General features: G+C 37.6%; 1 protein-coding gene across 2 annotated transcripts; it reads right to left on the bottom strand.

Moving 5' to 3' along the window:
- Nucleotides 1-14,028: 14,028 nt before the first annotated feature.
- Nucleotides 14,029-25,667, bottom strand: fxyd6 (FXYD domain containing ion transport regulator 6). 2 transcript variants are annotated; one of them, XM_032545267.1, is made up of 8 exons: nucleotides 25,358-25,652; nucleotides 20,194-20,247; nucleotides 19,789-19,812; nucleotides 18,261-18,296; nucleotides 18,051-18,125; nucleotides 17,800-17,836; nucleotides 17,641-17,690; nucleotides 14,029-16,262 (listed from the first exon to the last, which is right to left on the bottom strand). In XM_032545267.1, the coding sequence occupies exons 2-8, from the start codon at nucleotides 20,240-20,242 to the stop codon at nucleotides 16,225-16,227; spliced, it is 309 nt and encodes a 102-aa protein (XP_032401158.1). In that variant the 5' UTR covers nucleotides 20,243-20,247; nucleotides 25,358-25,652; the 3' UTR covers nucleotides 14,029-16,224. The 2 variants fall into 2 exon arrangements, with proteins under 2 accessions (XP_032401158.1, XP_032401159.1); XM_032545268.1 differs by lacking the exon at nucleotides 18,261-18,296 and having other exon boundaries at nucleotides 25,358-25,667.
- Nucleotides 25,668-26,136: the final 469 nt, after the last annotated feature.

The raw sequence follows: 26,136 nt of genomic DNA, 5'->3' as shown, positions 1-26,136 counted from the left end.
CGGAACGCGCTCTGCGCTGCGTCCACAGACAGCGTGTCCTTTACGCAGATGATAATAATGTTAAGAAAATAGTTAGAGACCCAAATTAAGGAAAAATTGAGAATAGAACCAGTAACTTTACTGATATGGGCTATAATTTAAGACGTCTCAATCAGGGTCGCTCCAAGATTGTATGAGTTACTGGTGACGGAATACAGCTATTTGATTCAGGTGTGTTGGAGCAGAGATGCGTCTAAAAGTTGCATGATGGTAGCAGGACTGAACTTGGGCATCCCTGACATGAAGCTTTAAATAGCAGATGTGAAAAGAGACGCATTCAAGTATTTTGCAAGTTCTGCGTCATGGACCAAATTTGAATGTATAGCCAGCATGTTTCCTGGTCACAACGTAAACACTCTTTTACATTTGCAAGTAAGAAATGTTTATGGACCAGTAACCTGGTCAGTGTGTAGCCCATCTTTTAATTGTTGATGGCTGGGATATGCTTCGCCACCTTGTGATCCACAACAGGACATTACCTGGCTCTTTGTACTGACCTCCAAGGAATACCTCACTTATTGTCATAGCAAATGTACAACTCATCTGATATATAACCGTCTTTGCTTGACATAAGCTACCAAACAGCTCTGACTGGCTTAGAACACAACCCACTTGGAGGTATTTTTCTAACCAAAGTTTGTTTTTTTCTTTAACTCCAAAGGGTTAAAAAGGCAAATATTCAATGCTTACAAGTGCAAATACAAAACCAGTCAATGATGAACACAATATTTGAAATAAAAATCAATGGTCATCCACTTAATCCTTACAGGACTGGTGTCAATTTCCAGTGGTCATGGCAAGAGGACAGTACACCCAGAACAAAGCAGTCCATCTTGAGGAACACTAGACAGATATCACTGTATCAAACGATTTGGATTGGACTGTTAACCTAACAGACATCTTTTTTAAATTTTGGTGGAAGTTGGAGTGAGCCCAGAGAGAGCTGAGATATGAGAATGGAAAACACACATGTTCCAAACAGAAACTCTCATCTGGGATTCATATCCATGTCATATTTTCATCAAAACTAGTATAATCATCTTCAGGTTCCTGAGCAACTGCAGTTCATTTGTTGCTGTTTAAACTTGGAGCCTGTATGTGGAGGAAATGGGCAGAAAATGTGTTTGATGCAGGATAACACTGGATAAAAAGTTGGCAAGTCCTGTTGAGCCACCTCCTTTGCTCTTGCTATTCCTCTTTAGATATCTGTCTGGCTGTGTGGAGAGACGTTGGAGTTGGGGATGTGATTACCAGTTATATCCTCAATGGAGTAGATTATTTGGACTTTCTTCTTTTCTGTTTGGCCTTTTCTCTGCATCCTTAAAATCTCATTTTCAACTCCTCTGAGATTCAGGGTCATAGTTGAGGTGTTCTTTACTCGTTTGAGATGCTAATCAGCTGCTCCCATTGTAAAAAATAATACTTGTCATGCATATCTGGGACAACAAAACTGTCCAAAGGTAAAAAGAAAAAAAAAGTGTAGGTTTTAGGTGCACAGAATCCAAAAGCAGAGGGAATAACTTTCCAAACATGCAAAGTTATTCCCTCTGCAACTGAAAAATTAACAAGAAATTAACAAAAGCCTACAAAAAGAATAAATCAGGATTAAAACAACAGAGCTACTTCAACATGCTGCCACCATGATCCTTACAATGTAAGAATCTTTTCTTAAAAATTCTAGTGTAGGCCAGCTTTCACTTTCTATGTGCATCCAGGAACCTTGGCTGTCCAGGATCCTGATCACATGATCACTGGTCAGCCACTGTTCTCTTCTCTGACGAGGTTTAAGAAATACTGATCAGTGCACACCAGGAGCTAGTTATGTATAGTTCTTAGCATCAAGGCTAATTGTCTCCAAAGTGAACAACCTTGATCTCTAGTATGAACAAAATCATTGGCCAAACCACTGAGTTTACCATAAGTAAACAGCAATATTTTGCCATCTTACCCATTTTTATTTTATCCCAAGGAAGACGTTGGTTGAAGAGTAATCAGGTCAACTGAAGGTAAAAAAAATAAAAAATAAAAATGTGTGCCTGTGAAAAATGAGTCAACTTTTTAGACTCTCCTCCAAACCAACAAACTTATTTTCTTAAAACTCCCCAGCATCTGTCCTGATGGTACCAACCAAGCATTTGGGTTGAAGAAATGACCCAGCAGGTTTTAGAGTGTAAGGCGATGTTTTGAGAGGCATAATCAAAAAGCATTTCTTGTCGTTTAGTGGAGCTGAGGCAAGCTGTGGAGCCCTTTCACTCCCACTGAGGAGCCGCTGTAGTGTGCCAGGGAAGGAAGCAGATTCTGCCTCCACTCTTTATTATGTAACAGGTGGAAACCCACAAACCCACGCGATCTGTCTCTCTTTTTCTCTCCGACACACACGGAGCCAAAAAACGGGAATACACAAACACCATGCAATAAAAGTGATATACACAGAGGCAGAGTGAGTACTTGTGTGGATGTAAATCTTTTGGAGCATGAAATGCACTAAGCATAGTGTGGTTTGGCATTCTGATGGCATGACAATATTCATAAACAAAACTCCATGGCTTTTGTGATGCTTATGTACAAATTTAAAACCAAAATCTATATCTAATCTAATTGCTTTTATTTATTTGGATTGTAATACATTGACCAAAGTAAAAAAAAAAAAATCTACAAATGAAAATCTTGTCAAATTTGCAAACAATTTCTAGGAAAATTATACCCCATCATTCTATTTTGTTCTATTTTTTTGCAACGTTGCAGAAAAGTATTTTAAATTTAAAAACTGATCAGTTGTTTTCATTATAAATCTATCAATGTGCATGGTCAGAGCCAAGCAAACAAATGCTGCATCACAAAATAGACAACCCTAGTCCGTTACTTCCAGTAAGTGTTGCAAGAAATATTCATTTCCGTCAATAATATTTTAGAATACGTCAGTATTTAATAATGCTTTCATGGCCGAATATTTTTAACACTGAAAATAACAACGGCAACAAAAAATAATAATAAACTGTTACGAAGTTTAACTAGGCAGAAAGAAACTGAGACACTCAGGTCAAAGTACACAGGTGATTAAGAACACAAAAATAAAACACCAGATGGAACAACATCACCAAAATAGCCAAACTAAGCTCAAAGTCCAACAGATTGTGGCCAAAAACATTTGAGGGTTTGCAATCATCACCAGTTAGAATTTGTTAAGTCAATAAATCACAGGCCTGTCTGTCTCAACCTTTTCATCTGACTGTTCTTTGGAAACCTCATCACTTCTTTCCTGCATTCTGCTACCTCACTGTTCTTCTGCAGAAACAAACAGGCCATCGGACAGGACTCAACACACTAAAGCTCTTTGCACAGAAACATCAGCCATCTGCCTTGTATGATAACACACGAGGTCTGTCTCCTAAAAGCAATGTGGCAAGATGGTTAGGGGGATGACGCGAATTGGTGTGACAGCACCAAGCAGGTTATGCTATACGTCAGCCAGTGATCGTCATGGGGACTGACAGTTTGAGCTCGGCCGGCCAGGCAGCCGGGCCAGAGAAAAAGCAAGTAGCTCCCGGAGAGCTCCAGAGACTGAAAACAGCAGTCCAGGACAGGCCCACCACACCCATTTCTTACTATCCCTTTCCACATCGCTATGCACCACTGTTCTTCAACTGATAAGGGAGGAGGACATAAAGGATATGCAATAGGAAAAGTGGAAGGAAGAGAGTTTGTTGACTGAAAAACAGAAGGGCTTAATGTGTAGACAATCAGAGACACCCCTCAGGCGCTGCCAAACATGCCAGGATCATATTTGCATTGATGTGTCCAGTATTAATGCGTTGCCCAAAGCCCAGTGAAACGTCTGCAAGGTTAAAATTAGGAGGAAAGTGTGCATGGCTTTGCTGCTTAGCTCTGCGCAAGGTCACAGAGATCAAAATGAGAACGAAGAGAAGTGCCGGCATGGGAATGATGGAGGACATTTTCGATTGGTGGAGCAAACTGAATCGGTTGATTGGTCAAATGGCATAGGTTGTGAATCCTTAAACAAATGGGATGATTTCAGGCAGAACACACACTCTAGAAACGCATAAAAGAGACCACAGATTGTTGTAGACTTTAGAGTTTCTCAGCGGGGCCAGCCTTTCCGTCTCCACATGCTGCATTAGGCTAAAACGAATCACACACACACACACGACCGTATACAGCAGCACGTTAACAGGAAGCTACCAGCCAATCCTGTGTTTGCCTTCAACTAAGCATGCGTGATAGTTTTAGCAGAAAGTGTCTCAGCACATCTGAGAATGCGTATGTATGACGGTGAAGCACAGGACGAACATCTCCGGCTGTTCTCGTCGGGGATTCATTTGCTCAAACGTGGTTGTGTTTGCACAGGCATGACAGTACATGCACATAAGACATCGAGGGGCGTTAATTTATTCAAATGAGCTGAAGAGGATAGTTATGGACTGGGGTGAGGGGCAGTGGAGGTGTATTTTCTGTTGAAGGCGGGGGCAAAGAGAGAGGGAAGCGGGAGGGCTTCAGCCAGAATTCATGTCTTCATATTTTCTATTGCTGTTTTTCCCCCCGATTTGCAAATGAGACCATCTGCATGCTCCAAGAGACGTGCAAGGTAAAAAGACAAACATATGAAATACGGAGAGCAGAACGAATATGAGGAGTGAAGAGATTCAGACGCAGACGTAGCACCTTCCGACACAAACATCATGCCAAGATGATAGCCGTACTTCCAAGATGGCTGCTGCTGGAGGCGTCCTCTTTGGGACAACCTGGAGATCTGCTGCTCTTACTCCAAATTCGGTGACGCCTCAACGTAGTTTTTGGCTTCAGGTTTCATTTTCAATAATATAAAGTGAAATATGCAACAAATAGTAAAAACAAATAATAATAATTTTTAAAAAATGGTCAAATCATAGCAATTTGAATATGTTAAACACCTTAGATGCATGCCATATGCGCAGATATTGATCAGAGATATCTGGTGACACCCAGTGGCCATAGTTGAAGATGTTATCAATAATATGATTACAGCACATACTGACTTAGTTCTCTTTTGGCCATTAATGAAAAAGTTTTATGTGACTGAAAGTAGATTTCTTGAACATTAGATCAGTGTCAGATTTTTGACATGTAATGTTATTTTTAAAAAATATTTCCTTAGTTAAAGATATTCGTTTCTCAAACTGTCCAAAAAAAAACATAAACAGACTTTGTTTAGGAATTTTGTTTTTATCTATATTTATAGTTTAACTTTTTTTAAGCTCAGTCTGCATGGAATACGAGTGACCCTGTGATCACAATATACATGGAGAGATGATTTTATGAATGTTTGAGTCAAAGATAAAAACATGTCTCCAAATATTAAGACAAAAAGAATTTTGTTGGCGAAACTGATGAAGTAGTGCAGAAAAATAAAATCTCATAATAAATCGATCTTTAATTGTAGCTGCAAATTCTCACACTAAAAGGTTTTGAGAACTGTATTCTTTAATTTGCCAATTTAAGAAAAAAAAAAATCTTTAACAAAATTACCAGTGTCAAAATTATCAATATTGCTTTTAAGACTTTTACCAATAGCACAGCTTTGTTTGTTCCTACAACATTTCACAGAGTTGGAGCAGACAGTTCCTTTGCACAAGCTCTGTGGATCATTCAGACTTGTGGGTCCTCTCTCCAATTCACCCCAGAGTTTTTAGAGGATTTTAATCTTGGTTTTGATATAGCCATAGAAGAAGGTTGATTTTGTGTCTGTTTAACCCAAATGTGTCGAATTTTTCAAATGTTTTGCATCATCTGCTGAAATATCCAGCAATGACCCAGTTTTAGTTTACTGGTAAAGACTATCACTTTTTTTTTTTTTTTCTGGCATCAATTCTAAACAACCAGTTGGTATATAGTAAGTAATTGTTGTCATGGAGATGTGGGGTTTTTTTCAAAATGCCACTCTTTGCGCCAGTTTTCTAGCAGCTTATTTGGAAAATTATATATTTTACCTCCATTACCAACTTGCTCACTGTGAGTGGCAGCAAGATGAGCAAGGGTCCGCATTCAACAGAGTGACTAATAACGTCGGGCCCCTGTGTCGCGTCATAGTTACTGTACAATGGAAACGCATGTAGAACTAGTGAGTAACGTTGAAATACAAAAACGTCAAACTCCATTTCAGTACTAAGAAATGTAGTCGAAACCGTGTTCAATATACAGCAGTATTTTTCAGAGATAAAGAAGTAATTACAGTGCAACAGTATTTTCATCAAATTAACCAGGACAGAACCACCAAGCAGCACTTATTTAGAAAAAAAAAATCATAGTTGCTTGTCTCTGTAAAATAAAACAGTTTTAACCAAACTTGGTTAAAAGATTAGTACCAAGTTTCATTGGAAGTGAAACTATATCTCACTGTATTCACTTGTCCGTTTCTAGAGACGTTGATAATACAAGTGAAGATTAATTTATTTTGAGGCTTTTTACACAACTATGCCAGAGATACCAGCAACTGTGAAGCATGCTGCAAATTGACTTTGGAGCCAAGACAGACTAAAAATCTGCAAGGGTGCAAGCTTAGCTGTGCTCAGTGTGATCAAAACTCTTATTCTCCTGCTGAGCCACATTTGATTGTTGGTGGGCAGACACAACCTTTCAAACTAACCAATAAGGCTATTCTGTCTCTTGATTGGTAATTTTGAAACGAGGCAAAGAAGCTTGGAGAGCAGTTAACAAATCAGAAGACTTAGTTGTTCAGTAAAACAAAAGACTTGTGCAGGGTTAGGAAACAGAGTAGATTGTCTGAACATAGGCCTCATACATGCTAAAATCTGTTTGACAGAATGAAAGATGAAAAAGGGTTTAGCTTAACTGCAACCTCAAAAGGATGAAGTGGGGATAAAATCACTGACAAAAAAACTGTCTCAAACAGCCTCTCTCATTCTGGTAATATCATTTGTTTAATAAATCTTTAAACATTACCCATCAGCTCATTCTTAATTTATTTCTTAGTTACAAAAAGGTGAGAATGGCTCCGTTTGTTGAAGTTATTCGTCCTTGTTTCCTTTAAATTAATGCAACAAATGTGACTACACACACATCGTTGAACGAGACCAACAGTATATGAAACTGAGCAGCCATTCAAAGAAACTGCAGTAATCGGATCATTTAAAGAGTCGTACAAATAAGGGTCAAACAAACAGAATGAAACCACTGTGGACACTCATCTCTTTGACTTTCTGGTCCGTTGCATAATATTAAGTCAACAACAAATGGTTACATAGGAAAGGAAAACGGACCCAAGACAGAAGGAGACGAGAAAAAGCATGAGCTGATGAAACGTGATCCTTTGAAACATTTCATGAAAATAGAACTAAACACACTTGTGTAATTTTAGCTCACACCTTACCAACTATAGCCAAGCAAACTCTGAAAGAATATAGAAACACGAGGTCAAAAAAAAAAAAAAAGCTAAAGAACAACATCTTGCTATTCTATTGCAATGCCACAAATTATTCTTTGGTAAATTACTTGCCATTTAAAAGTGACCAAAACCACACTAGTATGGACTACCTGCTTGTCCTTATAGTACTGATGCAGGTCATTTGTGAGGTGAAGCACAAATTACCTGCATTTATTTTCAGGGCTGACTTGTGTATTTTTGAGCTCAAATTTTTTAACTTTATAATTGATATGCAATCTATAATGTAAAGGTTTTTTTCCTAATATGGTCAGTGTTACAATATATTGCAAAAGAATTAAAATCTCTTGATATTTTACAAATGTTGTCAAATTACAACCACAAATAGGTTTGTTTATAATGCAACGTATAAACTGAAAATATGCATTTAATTGGGTTTTATGCAACCAAAACAAAGTAGTGCATAATTCCTGAGTGGCGGTGACATACACACGTTTTCGCCCCCGCATCCATTTGAACTATAAATTTGATGAGTGGGTCATTTGTACGTTGCCCTCTCGACTGCAGTACCCCTAAATAAAATCCTGAACAAGCTCGAGTAGTATGAACAGTTTCACAAGGCACCGCTGTTCCTCATATGTCTTTAAGCGTTTCATAAAGACGCTAAGTAAGGAAGTGTTAAATGCCTCCACCTGTTTGCTTTTTGCAGGAAACCCCTGAGGCTGTTTGTTTTCTGGGCAGGCCTCTGAACAGTAGCCAGTCCCATAAAGACTCGTGGGAACTCTGTCTGATCAGCTCTCACACCTGTCCAGCATAATTTGCAGCAGTATGTGGTTCTGTTGCTCTCTAAACTTCCCCCTACTGAGGCGATGTTATCAGGTGGCTTCTCACGCTTACCTCAACTGAAACCCTGATGGAAAACAGCTGAAAGAAGCCCTGGAGATGCTGCTGGTATCAGGGGTGGGGGTGAAAAACTGTCTACTTCACTACAAAGCAGCAACTTTTACAACGTCATTTTTTTTAATGAAGTCCGGGGGCTTCATTTCAGGTGGGAACAAAGAGGAATGACAGACAGAGATGGATGGAGAACTGGGGGTCCTTGGGACTCACTCGCTTGACAGCGCCTGTCTCTACTTGTAATGACTTATTTATTCTGGGGTTATTAATCTGGTGTGGTTTTTCTGTTGATATGATTTATATGCTTTGTCAGCTATGAAGGCATCATTAAAAATAAAAAAAATAAAAAAGAGGCCCACGCTATCACGGATCAGCTTCAGTAGACTGATGTAAGTGCTTGATCCAGTTTTTGTTTAGTGACCAACGGCAACAGGAGATCGCTTTTTTTTTTTTCTCACTGGGACCACAAAACATGACCCGTCTTCATTTATCTGATGAGCTTCATCTGTTAGGAGAATTAGTTCCTCTGTCGATGTTTCCACCCTGATGTTTTTAAACAAAACAAAAAAATAAATAATAAATGACATAGCTTGCACAAACAGATCTTTAGATCTCTGACCATCCTTCAACAACTTTTCACTTGCTTGTTATTTCCCTCAGTGTTTCCTGTGTTTTCGGCCTTGGAGAGCTTTTGCAGCCGGTCGTGTTGTTTTTCTCTTGCCCAGTAGCCCCATCTTGTGTTTTCTTTTTCTCACTACCAAGAAGCCAAGCTCCAAATGCATTCTTTTTGATTTTCCTTGATTAAATTCTTTGGAATTAATAAATCTTTCAGTGAGTGAATAATGGGGAAAAAAAAGATCTTTTTCTATTTTTTTTTATCATTTTAATGTTATTAACACTGTATGTGTTGTTCCTTTGTAGCACTGACTGCTTGTTTACTGTTGTTGTGCTGATGGAAAGGGAACCTCTGACCCTGTCTCAAGTGTTGTCCAGCTTCTAACAAGCTTCCTTGCAGGATTGTCCTGCATAAAGTTTCGACAATCGATCCACCAACTCTGACCGGTTTCTATCTCCCTGCTGAAGAAAAACATTCCCACAGCATAATCCCGCCATCACCTTTTCTCAATAGTATTTTCAGCAGCATTGGCTTACTTACACACATGGCAATTTGCATGTAGACATTAAAGCTGTTTCTAATCTGACCACAGCACCTTGCTCCAAGTGTTTGCTTTATCCCCTACATGGCTCATGGTAAGCTTTAAATGGGACATCTTTACTGGGTTTTTTCCACAATAGAGGTTTCCTTCTGTTACTTTTCTATAAAGTGCCAGATTTGTGAAGTGTACAATAAACATAACTCTTTGCAACAAATTTACTCACCTTAGTTGCGGTTTTCTGCAGCTCCCCCAGAGTTATGGACCTTCTGGCTGTTTTCTCTGAGTGATGTTTTACTTGCCCACTGCACCATGTCATGGTAGGTTTGCACTATAGCCATGCTGTTTTCATTTCCGGGGGAGGGATTGAAAATTTCTTCTTGAATTGCTCAAAACCGTGTGTATTGTTTAATAACCTGAACCTACTTGAAGATTCTCCACAGATTTACCTCTAACCTGTCTGCTGTGTGCCTTTTTCTTTATGAAAAACCTCCATGGCCTTCATGTAGCAGCTGTGTTTTAGATTAAATGACACAGCTGATCTCCATTAACTAATTAGGGGATTTTGTTCAGGAGTACGACTGTACTGACACAGCACTGCCATTTTCCCACTCAAACACAGTAAAATAAATGTTCCATTTGCATTTTTGTCTGATTATAAATATAAACAAGTATAAATCACGTTCTGTTCAAATATTGCTCTTTAAGGTGTAAAGAACACCAGTGTTAAAATGATCTATGTCCTCAGATGTAGTAACCGTACTGCAAAGCTAAAAATGACACATTCACATAAACACAACAGGCAGTTTTAACTCACAACTAACTACCAGTGCACTTTACTGCACCGAAACTGTCTATGGGGAAAAAACAAAACCTGCAGGTTACTTGATTATAGCTCTCGATGGTTATTTTAAAATTGTTAAATGAGGAATTACACTTACACTGAACAAACACAGAAAAGGGGAAAAACCCAAACACAAAGAGCAGGCGAGCAGCTCATGAAAATGAAAGGTAGTTTTCTTTACTGCATCTAGTCTTTGTTCTTTTTCTGTGTTTGAAATTCAGGTATCTTCTTTTTGCTCTTCTTCTTGTGGCTCAAGGAATCAGTGATTACAAGTACAGCGCATTTCGGTTACATATACTTTATTAATACAAAATGTTTTCATGTCACACACTTAACAATTGACAGTAGCATATTCTTGCATCCTTTTGTGTTTTTCGGTTGCTTCCACTGCTTGGCTCATTAATCTTCTTCTACAACAGGTTTACGCTGAGGATAATAACAAATGTGTTAGATTTAATGTAATCACCATTAAATGTTAATATCAGCTTTTATGACCAAAACATTTAAAAAATAATTTTTAAAAATCATTACATCATTAATATTCTAAAATTAATATTCAACTCACAATCTAAAGGTGGTGGTTTCTATTAGGCCAACCAAACATGAAGACAAATAAAACTGCTTAAATAAGCATTTCTAAGTAGAAGTAAAAGTCTCTAGTCAGTGTTTCATACTGGCACAGTCGCACAAATTTGCCAACCACTGATTAAAAATGTGATTCCCATTATGACCAGCAGATGTCCCTATAAATCCACGTGAGATTTGGACATGGGCAAACTTACCTTGGTTTTGCCACAGTTTCTGACCTTGTTACCTAAGAAGAAAAAGAAAAGATATATATTTTTTTATTTGTATCAAAATCAAAACATCAGTTTATGGAAGCATTGCAGTAGCCAAGCCCCATAAACAGAATATTAATATATTCTGGCTGCCTTTTAACTGCTTGTTTTGAAGCCATTGACGTCTTTCCAGCCAAAAACTGACTGGAGGAATCGAGATTCAACACTCGCATATCACTGTTCTCTTTTTCATTATATCTCTTTAAAGGCCCAATCGTGCAAACCCGAAATGCACATACATAAGGTTGAGAAAGACTTACCAAGCAACAGAACAAAGGAAAGGAGCACGACCACCCCGGCAAAGACCAGTCCTCCCACACGCAGAGTTTTATAGTCTGAAAATTTGCACAAAAAAACATCACCAAGTCATCACAATTACTCAAAGTCTGTGACTCTAACCCTATATTCTACTTTTCTCTTTTTATGCTCAATAATCCTTCTGTTTTCCTTTAATTGCCCATTTAAAAAAACTGCTTTTTTATGCCTTATAATTCATGCTGGCAATATATGCAGCACACTGTTCTGTTGTCAAATGTAGATTTCCAGGAAACAACTACTCACCGTATGTAAAGTCTGCATCCCAGTCAGTTACTGCATCTGAGCGGAGACAAGGAATGGACACAAGCAGAAAACTTTAAAAAAATTAAGAAGGATGTTTTTAAAGTGAAAATATGACAGGTTTTATTTTACTTTCTAAGTAATCTACCCCTTGTTAAGCATAAATTAACTGTGTAATTGTTTGTATTGGAGTACAGATCGCATCAATGACACAGAAAAAGTCATTAATAAAATACTACCTCCGGTGTCATTAGCTCGCTGCAGGTTTTGGCATATTTGCTTCCACTGTGCACAATACATTTAGCACCAACTCAGTATTAACTTGACAAACAATGAGCAACAAAAGATGCAAAATGGAAGACGTTTATTTCCCTGCTATCCCTGACACAATACCACCTTAAGTGGTGAGGCCTAGTGCCCGTATCAAAAACCACCTCAGTGACAAGGTACTGCAGTGTTAAGGGATGCTTGCTTGTTTATGTTTCTGCTCAAGTTTCAAAGAAGCAGAATAAAAAAATGGATATCAGCTTGTGTGTAGCAAGGTAGGATTTATTAGTTTGCAGCTGTTTGTTGTCCTGAGAGTGACTGTGATTGCGTAATTGCACGGTGCCATGCTAAAGTGTTTTTCTACTGACTGTTATCAAGTGGTAATGAATGGCTTCACTCACCTTTTGCGGAAGACATGGTGTTTTGTCTGTGTGAGTTCTCTTGACTCAGCTGTACGAACAGAAAGCAAAAAGTGAACAAAACTTTAATAACAAATACATACCGCATCCGGTGGGCCATCAAAATCCAAATTATTAAATCATTTATTACAGTTCTTTGTCACATTGCTGAGTATTCTCAGCAGGTTTGATGTCTGAATGCTTTTTCTAGGGGTAAAGGTGAAAGTATTTTTGTTTAAGATGGCCTTTATTTTCATTTTATTGTACACCTAAAAGCTGTTGAAGTTCATTAATTTCAGCTTCTTTATTTTAGATGAACGCTCAATGAAAGGCACAGAAACTCTATACGGTGTGTGTTCTGACAAATTGCCTCATTAGGTTTCCTGCTGCAGCCACAATGTGACTTCTTTGATCTTTGCTGGGAATTTAAAGAGGCTAATGGTATTATTGATCTTTTACTCTCCATTCCTTCTACCATTACCCTTGAACTACACACACACACACACACACACGCACACACACACACACACAGAGAAAACCTTTTCATTCGAGCTACATCTTTTGACCTATAATCATTAACTCACAGATTAACAGACTAACATTTTCCTTGGCTGTCTCTCCTTTCAGCTGAAACCTCACTGAATTATGGACTTCACTGCTATATGTATTATGTGACCTGGCCTTTTCCATTCACCAGTGAGCTTGAGGACATTCACCAAGGGGAAAGATGTTACTCATTAATGCATTATGGCTCCAATATTCATTAACCTTGAACCTTGAACAGTCAGAAAGTAATAGACGGAGTATGAAAAACTAGCTGTGCTTTCCACAGTGTTGATACAAAGTCACTTTAACAAAGACGTACAGCAAAAACAATCTCTAAAAAAAAAAGTGAAATTGATAAGGACATCCAAATGAAGTAATCTAAATACTTCATTTGTTACGTTTTTTACATATCTACCTATTTAATGTGTATCACTGGTTTGGAGAAAATACTTTTTACAATACATACAAATTGTATCTGTTTTACACAAAATATGTCAACTTTGCTACGAAGAAACTCGACCCTTTCTTACACAGTTGTGATATACACTACACCTGTGAGCACCATAAGTACAAATCTGAAATAATTTTCAATGACAAACATGGTTTATTTATGAAATATTCTCACAAAACAAGGAATAACCTACCTGAGGTGCTGAAGGTTCTGTATTACCTCTGTCCAGGTGTGTGTGGGCTTGTGTGGGTGGTCCCGTCTGCAAGCCATCTTCCTAACTTACAGATCCACCCCCTTGCACACACACACATACTTACGCACACAGACATACACACACATACAAGTTTTCCATTCCTTCCACCATACTTCAGTGCAACCGCTTGGTTACAAATTTACAGTCTCATAAACTTAGTGCAGGTATAGAGGAGAAGAGACAACCTTTGGAATCGTGAAGGAAAAAGAGGAGGGCGTTACAATCTACGTTGTTGCAAATAAAGCCCATGCTGCTTCAAAGCTTTGACAGTGAAACAACCTTGACTGACATTGATGGAGGGTCAGTGTCATCTTAATGCTTTCGAGCATAAAACACTCTGGAGAAAAGGAGATGTTTTACAGAAAAAAAAAAGATTAAAGGCACACTCTGTCTTTAAACACACTTTTATTCAATTATGCCAAGAGCACAACAGGTTGCTACACAACAAGGCTTTATGCAGGAGATGAACACAGCAGTAGTTGTACAGCAGTCTGTTCCCACTCTTTGCTTTAGCTCGCATTTAGCTACTTTTAATATAGACTGACACAGAAATAACACAGCTTTTGAGGTTAAACCTCTCAAACAGACCATCCACACTTTGTCTTTCAGAGAATGTGTAGTCATTTGAAAAAAAAACAAAACAAACTGTGACACTGGAAAGCAAAAATAATAACAGGGAAAAAAAACACTTCCCCTGCTTTAAAGAGCTTGCAGAGCTAGTGACTGCAAGTGGAGGGGAAGCTAATCACTGCCTGCTAGAGACCAGTTAATCCCAGTGGAGCCAGTGACGCAGCAGTGCAGTAGATATGTGGAGAAGAAAGGCAGTGACACAGCTGATGTGTGAGCTCTCTCCACTTCAGGTGGTTAAAAAAAAACAAAACACACACGACAGCGGAGGAGCCCGTGCAGATACCTGCGAATCCCGCTCAGAGAGCAGTGGTGAGATTGTCTTGTAAAAGGCTAATCACGTCTACATGGACAGATACACAATCAGAGCAGATGTGATGTGTTCACAATCCTGCACACCAAACAATAAACATCCAGGGCCGGACTTAAGAAGAAAAAGGGACCAAGTCACTAACCTGACGATACTGTATTTTGGGGGTTGTTGTTAAAGATGCAGTATGTAACTTTTTTACAAAAAACATGTTTAACTTATTTGATAAAACTGTCACTATGTCGTGATAGTATAAAACAGATGATCTGTGGAAAAGGTTAAGCTCCTCTGCCTTCTCCATGAGGTCCCATTGCTACCTGCAAAAATACACCAGTCAGTCAGAAACAACCCATCAGAGCCAGGAGGAGGGTCTTAGCACTGTCAATCATCTTCATGTATGTGCTGCTCACACCCTTCTTGCTATCTGCTTTGCTACACCTCCTTCCTGACAAGGGAGCTTGCCGTGAACATGCAGGCTAGCAAGCCTGCATGTTCCACCAACTGACGGCAGATAAACAGTTTTCCTGTAATTGTCAGCTGTTTCCTCCCCATTAGCAGAGCTGCAGCTCATACATCAGAATGATTGATAGCACTAAGACACTCCTACTGGCTCTGACAGAGCAGAGCATTTCTGCATTTGGCAGTAAGACCACAGTTCTAGCATAGGTGGTGTAATATTTTGGGCCAACACGTCTCTTTTCAGCAGATACAGTACATGTCTTGATACGCTGCAAATAATCTGATGAATCAAAGGGACACAAGCACCGAAAACCAGTTCAAAAATACTTGCTGACCTCTCTGTTGTGTTTTGTTATGATTCAGTTTGTTTTGATTGAACTGAATCATATAATAAAATTTGATTTCATACAATATAATATAGGATCAGGTAAAAAAAAAAAAAAGATTTCCAATGGATAACTATTAAATTATTTAATTGTGCTAATTGACTTACAATTTCAACACAATAAACTACACTCAAATATATATATATATATAAACATATGCTATGCAACATGTTAGTCACACTAAGTGTGTTTGTTTTTTACTTCATTCATAAACTTTAATCTTTCACTGGAATGGATTTACCCTGTTTGCCACATACTCCTAAATCCAGCCCTGTACACACGTTCACACAAACACGCCTAACCATTCAAACACACACATAGATCTAGGATATTTGACTAAATAGCTCATATGTAAAGTATTTAAATTTAAATACTGTATATATGCATATATCTTATAATATACATGAGACAATTTTTTTCCTCAGGACGGCTGAGAAAACGAGCAACAGATTCACGAATCCTAAAACCTAAAGTCAATTAGTAGAAGAACAATGAAACATCTGAACTCACAACACTAAAAACATCTCAAGAATTTATAAGACAAACTTGTGCCAAAGTTGCCACAACAAACTGCAGTGAAAGACTGTCACAGAAAAGGCACAGCATTTGACAAGAGCACTGAAGGACTACTCACAAAAAAAATTAACACCTGGCAAAAGATCTACTCACTTGTTACATTTTTAAACGGATACACCTTGTCCTCACCCTCCCGTACAACTAACTAGAATAAACCTCACGTCGTTTTTTTTTTTTTTTTTATATATTATTGTTGCTTCCTTTCAGAAACCGCTGATGTTGCCTCAGTTTTCTGCTGGAGTCTCTTTGGCAGCCGCTGCAGCTGAAATGGGTCAGAGAAATAGGTTTTAGATTCAGTACAGTGGAGTATGCCAGCTACCATGCAATGTATTTATAGTCTGCAAAAAGTAGCCCACGACTTGGAAGGAAAACGATACTTTCTTTGTACAATTTAATAAACCAAAATGCGAAGAATGTGTCATGCATTTGTTTTCAACCTCGTTTTTACTGATTGTCCTTAGATAAATCTAGTGCTACCATTTGCTTTATATGTGCCAAATAGAGACCACCTGTATGTAGCTGAATTTAAGTATAAACACGGCTGTTCTGTAAAAGGACTAAGAGAAGTTTACGTGAACAAACAGCATCATGAGAAACGAAGCAGACAAGTCGAGAAGAGTAAAGCCAGATTCCTGTTTTAAAAATATATTCTACGCTTTGAAAATCCAACAGAGCACTGTTTAATTATTCAAAAATAGAAAGGAAATGAGAAAATCTGCAAAGCTACCAAGTCTCCTAATTAATTGATAGACCAGGCAAGAAAATAATTAGAAACAGCCAATAGGCAGTGGGGGACCAACTATCGGTCACGCACGCTACTAATTTTTGCTTTGAAGACAAGTACTAAGAGGAAAGTGATTGCTGAAAGAAAGCATAGGAAGTCCCGTGTAAGGTATAAGGGGATCAAGTCAATAAAGTCTAAAAAATACATTGGATTTTGTGGCTGTTATGGGACAAAATGGGGTGAAAATAGTGTACATGTTCCATTAGGATTAATTCTTAGTAGAGGAAACATCAAATTGTATATGCAAAAAGGCACCTCCAGCTTGGATTTTTGTCATGTTAAATTTTACTTTGTCAACAAATTTGGTGAAGTTTTAGTCTTACATCTGACAGAAATGACTTTAACGTAAAGTAACTCATGACAAGGACTAAGAGTTTTCAGAAGTCAAAAGTGTCACCACTGAGACTGCTTCAATTGAATGCGTTTTGAAAGTCAAAAAATGCAGCATGTATGAGATTAGCTTTAGAAAATGATCAACCAACAATACTCTGTTCTTATTTTCACTATGAGCAGCCAGGTTCAACTTATCGCTCAGCAGACTTCTACTTTATTTATTCAACACTTTATAAAGCTTGAAAATCGCCAATACACGGAATTTTTGCTCACTTAAAGTAAATAAAAAATAAAAAAAACATTCAGATATAATTTTTAACGGCCTTTGATGGAATATGAAACTGGTTAGAATACACATTATTAACATATACTAAAATATATCATAGCAGTAGACACAATGTGTTGAAAGCTAAGAAAGCAAACTAATACTAAAGAAAAGGGGTTTGCTAAATTCAACACAGAATTTGTTATGTGTGTTTTGGTCGCTCTCAAAGGCATCAACTTATATTTATGTGATTGTTACCCTTGGTGACAATGAGGTTCTCCTCTTGTGCCTCCTCGTCTCCAGGCGCCCTGCGGAGAGAGTTTACAGGTTGTCAGCATAACTAAGTAATGATGGACAAAAACATTAAAGGTCTGTTATGATTAAGTTTTCTTCTTCTCAGCAGAAACTCAGGCTTACCTGGGCTTTTGTTTTCCTCCACAGCGACATCGTCGACCTACAAGCAGACACAAATCATCACCTGACCTCTAAATATGTCATAAGAATGACATATCTCTTACGTTATCATAGTTAAGAGTGGGGTTAAAAATGTAAAGAAGTGCTAATATAATTACGAGGACAACCTGTGAGACCTTTACTTTTGATTCTGTTTGAAATTATTTTGAGAGCATGTAGATGTGGTCAAACAGAGAAATCAGAAATCTTCTTACTGAGGATTAGAAGGATGCCCAGCATAAACAGGATCACAGCAAACGTCAATCCCCCAATTCTCAAACTTTCATAATCTGAAAAAAAAAAGAAAAAAGAAATGCAATAATTTACACATCTTGTAAAAAAAATGCATTAGCAATTGATTTCATACATATGTCTGATAACACTTTGGTCACCCAGCGTTTGCAAGTCGTCTGCTTTAAACTTACCATAAATAAAAGGATTTTCAGCCACTGAATGCTCCTCTGTGAATGTACAGAACAAAGAAAATCTTACAGGACAAATAAAAATATGCTCTCGTCTTTTGTGCTATCCTCAGTTACATTTTATATACATTTCAAAGTAATTTAATGATATCTCTTAAAATACATTTTCAATGTATTTCCCACCTGTAGCTGAACTCATTTAAGGATGATTTAAGAAATTGGCAGCGCCACAAAGTGTATTATACATATTAGCCAGAAAGTTCAATTTTCATTTCAGAGGACATTCCTCCTTGTGGTTGCTGTGTCCCCTACAGATGAATTCTGGCTAATTGCAAATTGGACCTCCTGCGGTTTTTGTTCTGCAGCGGTTTTACTTCTTCCCAGTCTTCCATGAATCCTTCTACAGATTTTTCCACCAAGCTGTGGATGTTGCAGCTTCGAAAAGGTTTCTATTGGCCTGATGGCTGCTTCTCTTTTTAATGCTTTCCTGCACCAGCCGTCAGTTTGATAGCTTCTCAGCTATGACATTTTTTGTCCCCCATTTTGTATAATAGATTGAACTGCACTTTATGAGATGTTCAGAGGTTTATAACCTAAATATGTTTTAAACTTCTCAGCACCTTTTTTTCTGACCTACAAGTTTTGTTTCTTGGACTTTATGATGATGATGTTTGATCACTATGTGGCCATCTATGTGAGATGTATTTATATTTAGATTAATTTACATAGCCGGATTGTATTTTCTAAATGCATGGCTCATGACGTCAGTCTATTATACAGGATTTTAATTTGGTGGTAAGAGCCTAAAGAGGGCAAAACAAATTATATTTCATATTTTTATTGGTGAAAAAAATAAAAATCATATATATTATTTACTTCCACTTCACAGTGATGAACTTTGCTTTGTCTCTTTCTTGTTTCTTTTGAATAACAACAACAAAATGGCGTATAAAAAAATCCAAAAAGTTCCTAAAAGAGAGCAGGAACATGCAGAGGCTTATCCAGTTTTTACCCCAAAGCTTGCCTATGTTTTCTTAATCAAATCGGGAACTTGTCTACATATACTACTTTAAGTCAGCTTATCACCTGAAATCCTATCAATATACATTGAGATTTGTGGCTGTAATGTTACAAAGTAAAACAAGTTCAAGAGGAATTAATGCTTTTCAATGCATTGTAGGGCATCCTCTTCAAAGCTGAGTATTTCTTAATAGTATTTTGGAAAAGTCTGTTGGACTTTTACCAAAAGAAATATTTTTTTCCCTACTAGAAATAAGTTAAAACCAGTATAAAAAACTGCCTAAGTCCAAAAACGCACAACAGAAACAACATTGGAGAGCCTCAAGAACAACTGATCAAGATCAACAATTTTAGCAGTTTTAATTTTGTCAACAAAAAAAAAAAATCACTAATTTGTTATTGATATTTTTGCACTTTTGCCACTGTTTACTCTTGTGCACATTTCCTTATGGGGATGATCTTGAAACCAAATGTTCAGTTTTAACCCTGTTAGTAAATGTAGGGCACTTACCCATAACACTGGGGTCTGATTCAGCTGAAAAGCACAGACAAGATGACGAGATTAGAGGAAGACCGAAGGAAAAAGAAGCAACACAGGAAAAGAGTTGGAAATGATTTGATGTAGGTTTGTTTTCAAAAGTATCTCAAAATTGCACAGGTTATATTTTTAAGCAGAAAAAGACTATTTTATATATCATTTATTTTAAGAGACCTCACACATTGAGTGGGTGAGCCAGTGTGTACATGTGACTCATAAAGCCTTTAGGTGGTAATTGATATTTTGCCAAACATCTCACCCAGGCTGGCTTTGCTTTCCCCAATAAGCAACCCTGTCTGCCCAAACAGCGCCTCCTTATGGGTGCTTTGTGAATGTGCAAGCGTGTTTCTTTTTTTTGGTAAGCAGGGGAGCACTTACCAGCTACACACACCAGGAGTGAGGAGAGGAAGAGCAAAACCGTTTCCATGGCAACTGTTGACAGAGTAAGAAAGAGTGAAAAGGAGAAGACATAAGAAACTCCAGTGAATGAGGTAAAACACACTGCTACAGCCATATACATTTGCATATGTCGCTTGAAAAAAACATTTTTGATTGTTTTACGTGTTAATGTTTAAGGCGTAAATTCAAATTTATAATCAACAGGAACCAAGCGACACATCGTCAGCCACGTCCAAACCTCTGGGGGTTGACAGATGTTTAAAAGCCTGCAGATATAGCTTTTTTTTAATCCTGCATAATTATCCGTGTTTGGAGCCACACAGGTTCAGTCTCTTCCAAGCATACAGAAAGCTACCGTCCCAAAGGACAACACATAACCTTGACCTATTTTCATATAGACTGCTCAGTGTGCTCACACACGCATCCACTGTGTCTCATACCGTATGTGCTCTGAATCAACCATCCCCATTTATATCTGACCTGTTTCCGGGATGAATTGGTCAAAATAAACCAATCCCCACATCGGCTGTCTCCACATATTGAAAAGAAAATTCTGAAGGCAATCTAAAGCCACACTTAGCAGGGCTTCACAGTTTAATTCTGAGGTTCCTGAAGGTTTTATTAAGTCTCCTGCTTTACCGTTCTTGTTTTAAAGGGTTAAACAGGTCGCATACCTCACCATTTGATTCACTGCAGGTCTATTTAGGTCCATTTGGCTGCTTGTCCTTTCTGAGCCTCATTACAGTATCAGCAGAAACAAATCATAAACATCGCATCGCTGCACATGTGCACTCACTGTGTCAGCCTTTTGTAAATAGTAGTTTATAAGCTCTTCAAACATCTCTGAAATAATGAAAGAAATACAGAAGAGAACAAACATGCTCCACTAGACTAAAGGTTTATACACCTGAAGTGTTTATTAAGGGAAAAAAAGAAACAACTATTACATACTTTACTTTGTTTACCTTAATTTATATTGACAATTATGTTCTGTTCTAATCCTTAATTCATTTTTTAGGTTAATTCCTGCTGCATATGAGTTTCCACCAAAGCATTTATATTAAAGTTACAAATAATTTAGTGTTTTCATCAAATTTGGAATGGACTAGACAGATACACAATTTTATAATTTATATGTAGTGTTCGATTGTCGACCTTATGAGCTAATCTGAATGATCCTAATTGACAGTGTGTCACATTTGCATATTTTAGGAGGTTTTTTGTTTTCACAGCAGATTTGATGACTGAAGGTTGTCCCCAAACTGTACATCATACATGTTCAATTCAAATAAATCATTTAACAACTCTTTGATCTTACATTTTTATGTCATTCATTTTTTAGAACATTATTTCCAATTTATTTGGTAAATTCTAGTCCTTATTTAAATGTTTTTTTTATGTGTTTTCCTGTAGTGCTTTCTCCTTCTTTAGCTCAATTTGTTTTTGGCTATTTCGTCATTCTAAGCCTTATTTGTCTGCATAATAGATCCCTTTAAAAATCGCATCATTCTAACTGGCCACATCTTAACAAAACTACAAATACATAAAACAGATCTTTGCTTTTTTTCTTCTTGAATCCTCACCCTTTCCCAGGATTTACACACATGTGATGCTGTGGCCAAATTAAGAGAAGAAGGGACAGAACAGGGCGAACAGGACAATTCTGTGAAAATAATCCACCCGATTTAGAAAACACAGATCATTTGTGTAGCATCAGAGGCCGTTGTGTAAAGCGACTTCTTGCAACTGCAGATATGTATCTTGTCACTTCTACTTATAGTCATGTTATAATGCAATTTTGCAATTACTGGGAACCAGAGCCATAAAGAGGCCATTTTTTTCCAGATGCTGCTTCTGTACTCACTTTTTTTGTTTTTTTTTGTTGCAATTTCAGATTTATTTTAGATTGAAAATTCACACTTGTTGCCACCAATTAAAATGTGTTGATTTTGACCACTAGCATTGCCCTATTAAGATAACACTTTGTGCATTTTGTTGCATCTCCATTGACTAGAAACCACAACCAGCCAGCACTGCTCCGATTCTGCTACCAAAATAAAACATGAACATATCAGAGTGGTATTATAATTTGTGAGAATTTTTAATGTATGTGACCACATTCATTCAAAAAGGCCTTAAACATATTTTTATGTCCCCCTATTACACATGCAGCAGTTGTGTGAAAATATATATGATCCTATACATATTTCTCCTGTTTTTGCTTTTTTTTTCTTCAGTTTAATCAATATCAAACACATTTTTTAAGCCATACAAAGTGAGCATAGCACGTCTATTTTCAAGTGTTGATTTAAATTTTCAAGGGAGAAAATCTACACAAATCCTCCTGGCACAATGGGAACAAAGTAATTGCCTTAATGCTTAAATCATTAATTACCTTTAATGAACCACATTTTTTTGGAAAGCTGAGTCTAATTTTACTAACCACACAGAGACATAATTAATCAACTGATTTAAATGAAACCTGTCTGACAATGTGAAGAAGGCAAAAAATAAATAGCAAATAGCAACACATCACATTTAACTTAAATAGATTCGAGAACATATGAAAATCTAAGTCACTGACATTCATCAGAATGAAACAGAAAGAAAAAGAAAAACATTTCTAGCGCTTTGGGACTCCAATGAACCACAGTGGAAGCATTTCTCCACAAAAGAAGAAAACATGCAGTGGTGAAGTTTAGAAGGAGTGGTCGGCCCCTCAAAGTTACCCTAAGAGTGCAAGAATGACTCACAACATCTAAAACTCCACAGGCTTCAATTGCTTCAGTTACAATTCAAGAATAAGTAAAGAACCTGGCCATAGATGGAATCCATGGCAGAGTTACAGAGCTAGCAGCTGCATACACAGAATACACACACATTTTGCTTAAAAACATCTCAATGATCCCTAAGACTTTTGGGAAAGTATTCCGTGGACTGATGAAACAAAAGTGAAAATTTTAGGAAGGTTGACATGACACAACATAACATGAGACAGCAATTCAAAGTTAAAATGGTGGGGGAAGTGAGATGGGCAGTTTAGCTGAAGCAGGACAGAATTGATGGAAGAAGAATCCTGAAAAGAAAACTTTCCAGCCACGTATTCTTGACCTTAAGCTCAAAACACACCTGTGTGATGATCCAAATCCCACCTGCAAGTCCACCTCCGAATGATTCAGGACAAGTTGATTGTTTCAGAGAGGTCTAGTCAAATTTCAGACATAAATCTCATACCAATGGTGGGGGTTATTCATAAAAAAAAAAAAAAAAACAACTCCAATGTGGGTGAAATGCAACAGTTGCGCAGAGAAGAGTCAGGCAAGATTTCTCTGCATGCCCTGTAAAATACTCACTCTCAGTTATCACAAACACTTGATGGACATTGTTGCTGCCAAAGGAGGAAAAACCAATTAAGTTTGCTTTATTCAGAGGGCCAACAAGCTTTTTCCATTTTCTGTTTGTTGTTAGTCTTTTTTAAAATGTCCATCTTAGTGTACTAAATTTGCTTGTCTCCATGCTCAGAATTCCCCCACTGAGGGACAAATAAAGAACTAACCTATTCTATTCTAGACACTTTATATCAAAGAGAGGAGGAGAACGAGGTGGGGGGAAAATAACAACAGATGGAGAGGCTTTTTTTTTTTTTTTACAAGACAGGGACAAGGAGAGGGCAAGCAGAGAGACGGTCAAGGTAGGAGACATGAACCACACCCTGTGGTTCATGTCTGTTAAAAAACACACTGTTGAGAAAGCTTAATGAAGGGCATTTAGGGGAGACACTGTCTGAGGTGAGGACGGTGGAGAGGCAGTCCATTGTATAGAAGTCACATAGTGTATGAAATGTGAGAATGCATAAAATAATAAAAAATGATACGAGACTCATCGTTCACATGACGGGGGAAAAAGAGGAGCTTATACGAGCAAGATGAAAATATTTAAGCTTGTTGATTTTTTAGACGTATTTAGGGTATGCGGGACAAAAACACATTAATACAATTTTACATTTTTCGGGAAGAAACAAAAAGGTCATATACAGTATGATTTTGTTCCAGATAAACTACCACGAGCCTGATGATCCATTATCACAGCTGGTTTTAAAATAATGTCATAGTGGTCCTCTTGTGGTTGACCATATTTTTATTCCATTTAATGTAAATCAAACCACCGATAAGGAAAGTTTTCATTCATTCACTCCTTTCTTTCTTTTTAAATCTAGGATAAATAAATGGGTCACACTGGCCTCCATAAACCATGTGCAGTAACCTGCCCCTTTACATCCGCCATCATCATAATAAAAATGTTAAATCACCATGACAACAATGTGCGTCGTTCCAACAGTATCCAATAAGAAATCGCAGCTGAATGAGAAAGAGGAGTAGATGGTGGCCTTATATCAAAACACATGCAGGGACAATATATCAGTCAGTGTACATTTATAAGCAAAGAAAAAAAAAAAAACGAAAAAAAAAAAAAAACGGGTGTGGTCCACAGCTTTAAAATCAAAAGTGCAAGGTTTTATTTCACCAAAACTGTAAAATCCTCCAGAAATGCACAAGTCAAATATGATTGGGAAATGAAGTTGATCCTACAAGGTCATCAATAACATTTACATCTATAACGAGTAAGACTATTAGCCTAAGCCACCCTTACGTGTAATGACATCGTCATTACTCTGGAGCAAAATTATTCCCATCAAGTCTGTGACGGCAGCGCATCGGTCCTCCCCAACCTGTGGATCATGTTCTGGAGGGGGAAACAAAGACACCACTCGTATCTGAGCTGGTGTTTCCTTTTCTGCGGAGCCCTGAGAGATTAAATAGAACTTGATATTTATGTCAAAAAAAACAAAAACAAAAAAACAAACAAAAAAACGTACTCATCTAATAAGCAATCAGAGAAAGTCAATTAATCACGATGCGACCCGTGTTTTCTTGCGTGTTGTGTCTCGCCAGCAGACACGCCCTCACGGTTTGACTGGAAGTGTTGTTAATTGCGTCCCTGCAAGTTATTTAGACCGCGGAACCGCATTGTGCCTGCTGAATGTGACAGCCCGTCTAAATGCACGTGAACACACCATTTCCCAGAAAACGTGCACGGCAGTGGCAATGCAAGAAATCAATCAAATATGCGCTCATCAACTTACCTGTCGTTTCTCCGGAGGACGCTTGGGTTTGTATTTGTATAATATATCTCCGCCCGCGACAATCAGTGAATCAATCTGCTTGTTTCACTAACGACTTGGTTTCGACAAGACAGCTCATCTGTTTATATTGTCGCACAACGATCATGTAGACACGACTTCTCCTGGAAAAAAAAAAAAACAGACGTGATGGATAACAACGTGGTTCCTGCAGCAACAGCTTTTCTCCGTGTGTTGGATCCTGTCGCTACCCTTTCTCTGTCTCTCTCCGTCTTTGCTCGCTCGGCAGAGACTAGTAATATATAGATTCCAGCATACGGATTATTCTTTTTGTCTCATATTTATAGCATATACTGGCGCATCACAATTAGAATATCTTCTAAAAGTTTGATTGACAAATATAAAGGCTTAAAACCTTTATGTTGATTTTCAATAATATGTCTTACAAAAATGGAAAATTAGTTTTCCACGTAGTAATATTACATAACCTGTGTTACTACAGTTACATTGAAAAAGTAATCCGACTATTTAGATTCATTCTCAAAAAACGTAATTAGTTAATTTATTGATTTTACGTCATTCTTTATTGAAAAAATATAAATAGTAACACACAGTAACTTGGATACCTTTAATCTGGTTTGGATATTACTAATTTACTCGTTATTAAAAAGAAAGGAAAAAAAAAGAAGAAGTGGCCTCACTTACTAAGGAACAGGATACTGGCGAGACAAAAAAGGCGGGTTGTTTAGAGCATAAATGTGGAGCTATTGAATAGTTTGTTC

Source organism: Xiphophorus hellerii, chromosome 18 (genome assembly GCF_003331165.1).
Source record: "Xiphophorus hellerii strain 12219 chromosome 18, Xiphophorus_hellerii-4.1, whole genome shotgun sequence".
Classification (NCBI taxonomy): Eukaryota; Metazoa; Chordata; class Actinopteri; order Cyprinodontiformes; family Poeciliidae; genus Xiphophorus; species Xiphophorus hellerii.
The sequence above is the reverse complement of the archived record's forward strand: the minus strand, read 5'-3'. Positions and strand labels throughout refer to the sequence as shown.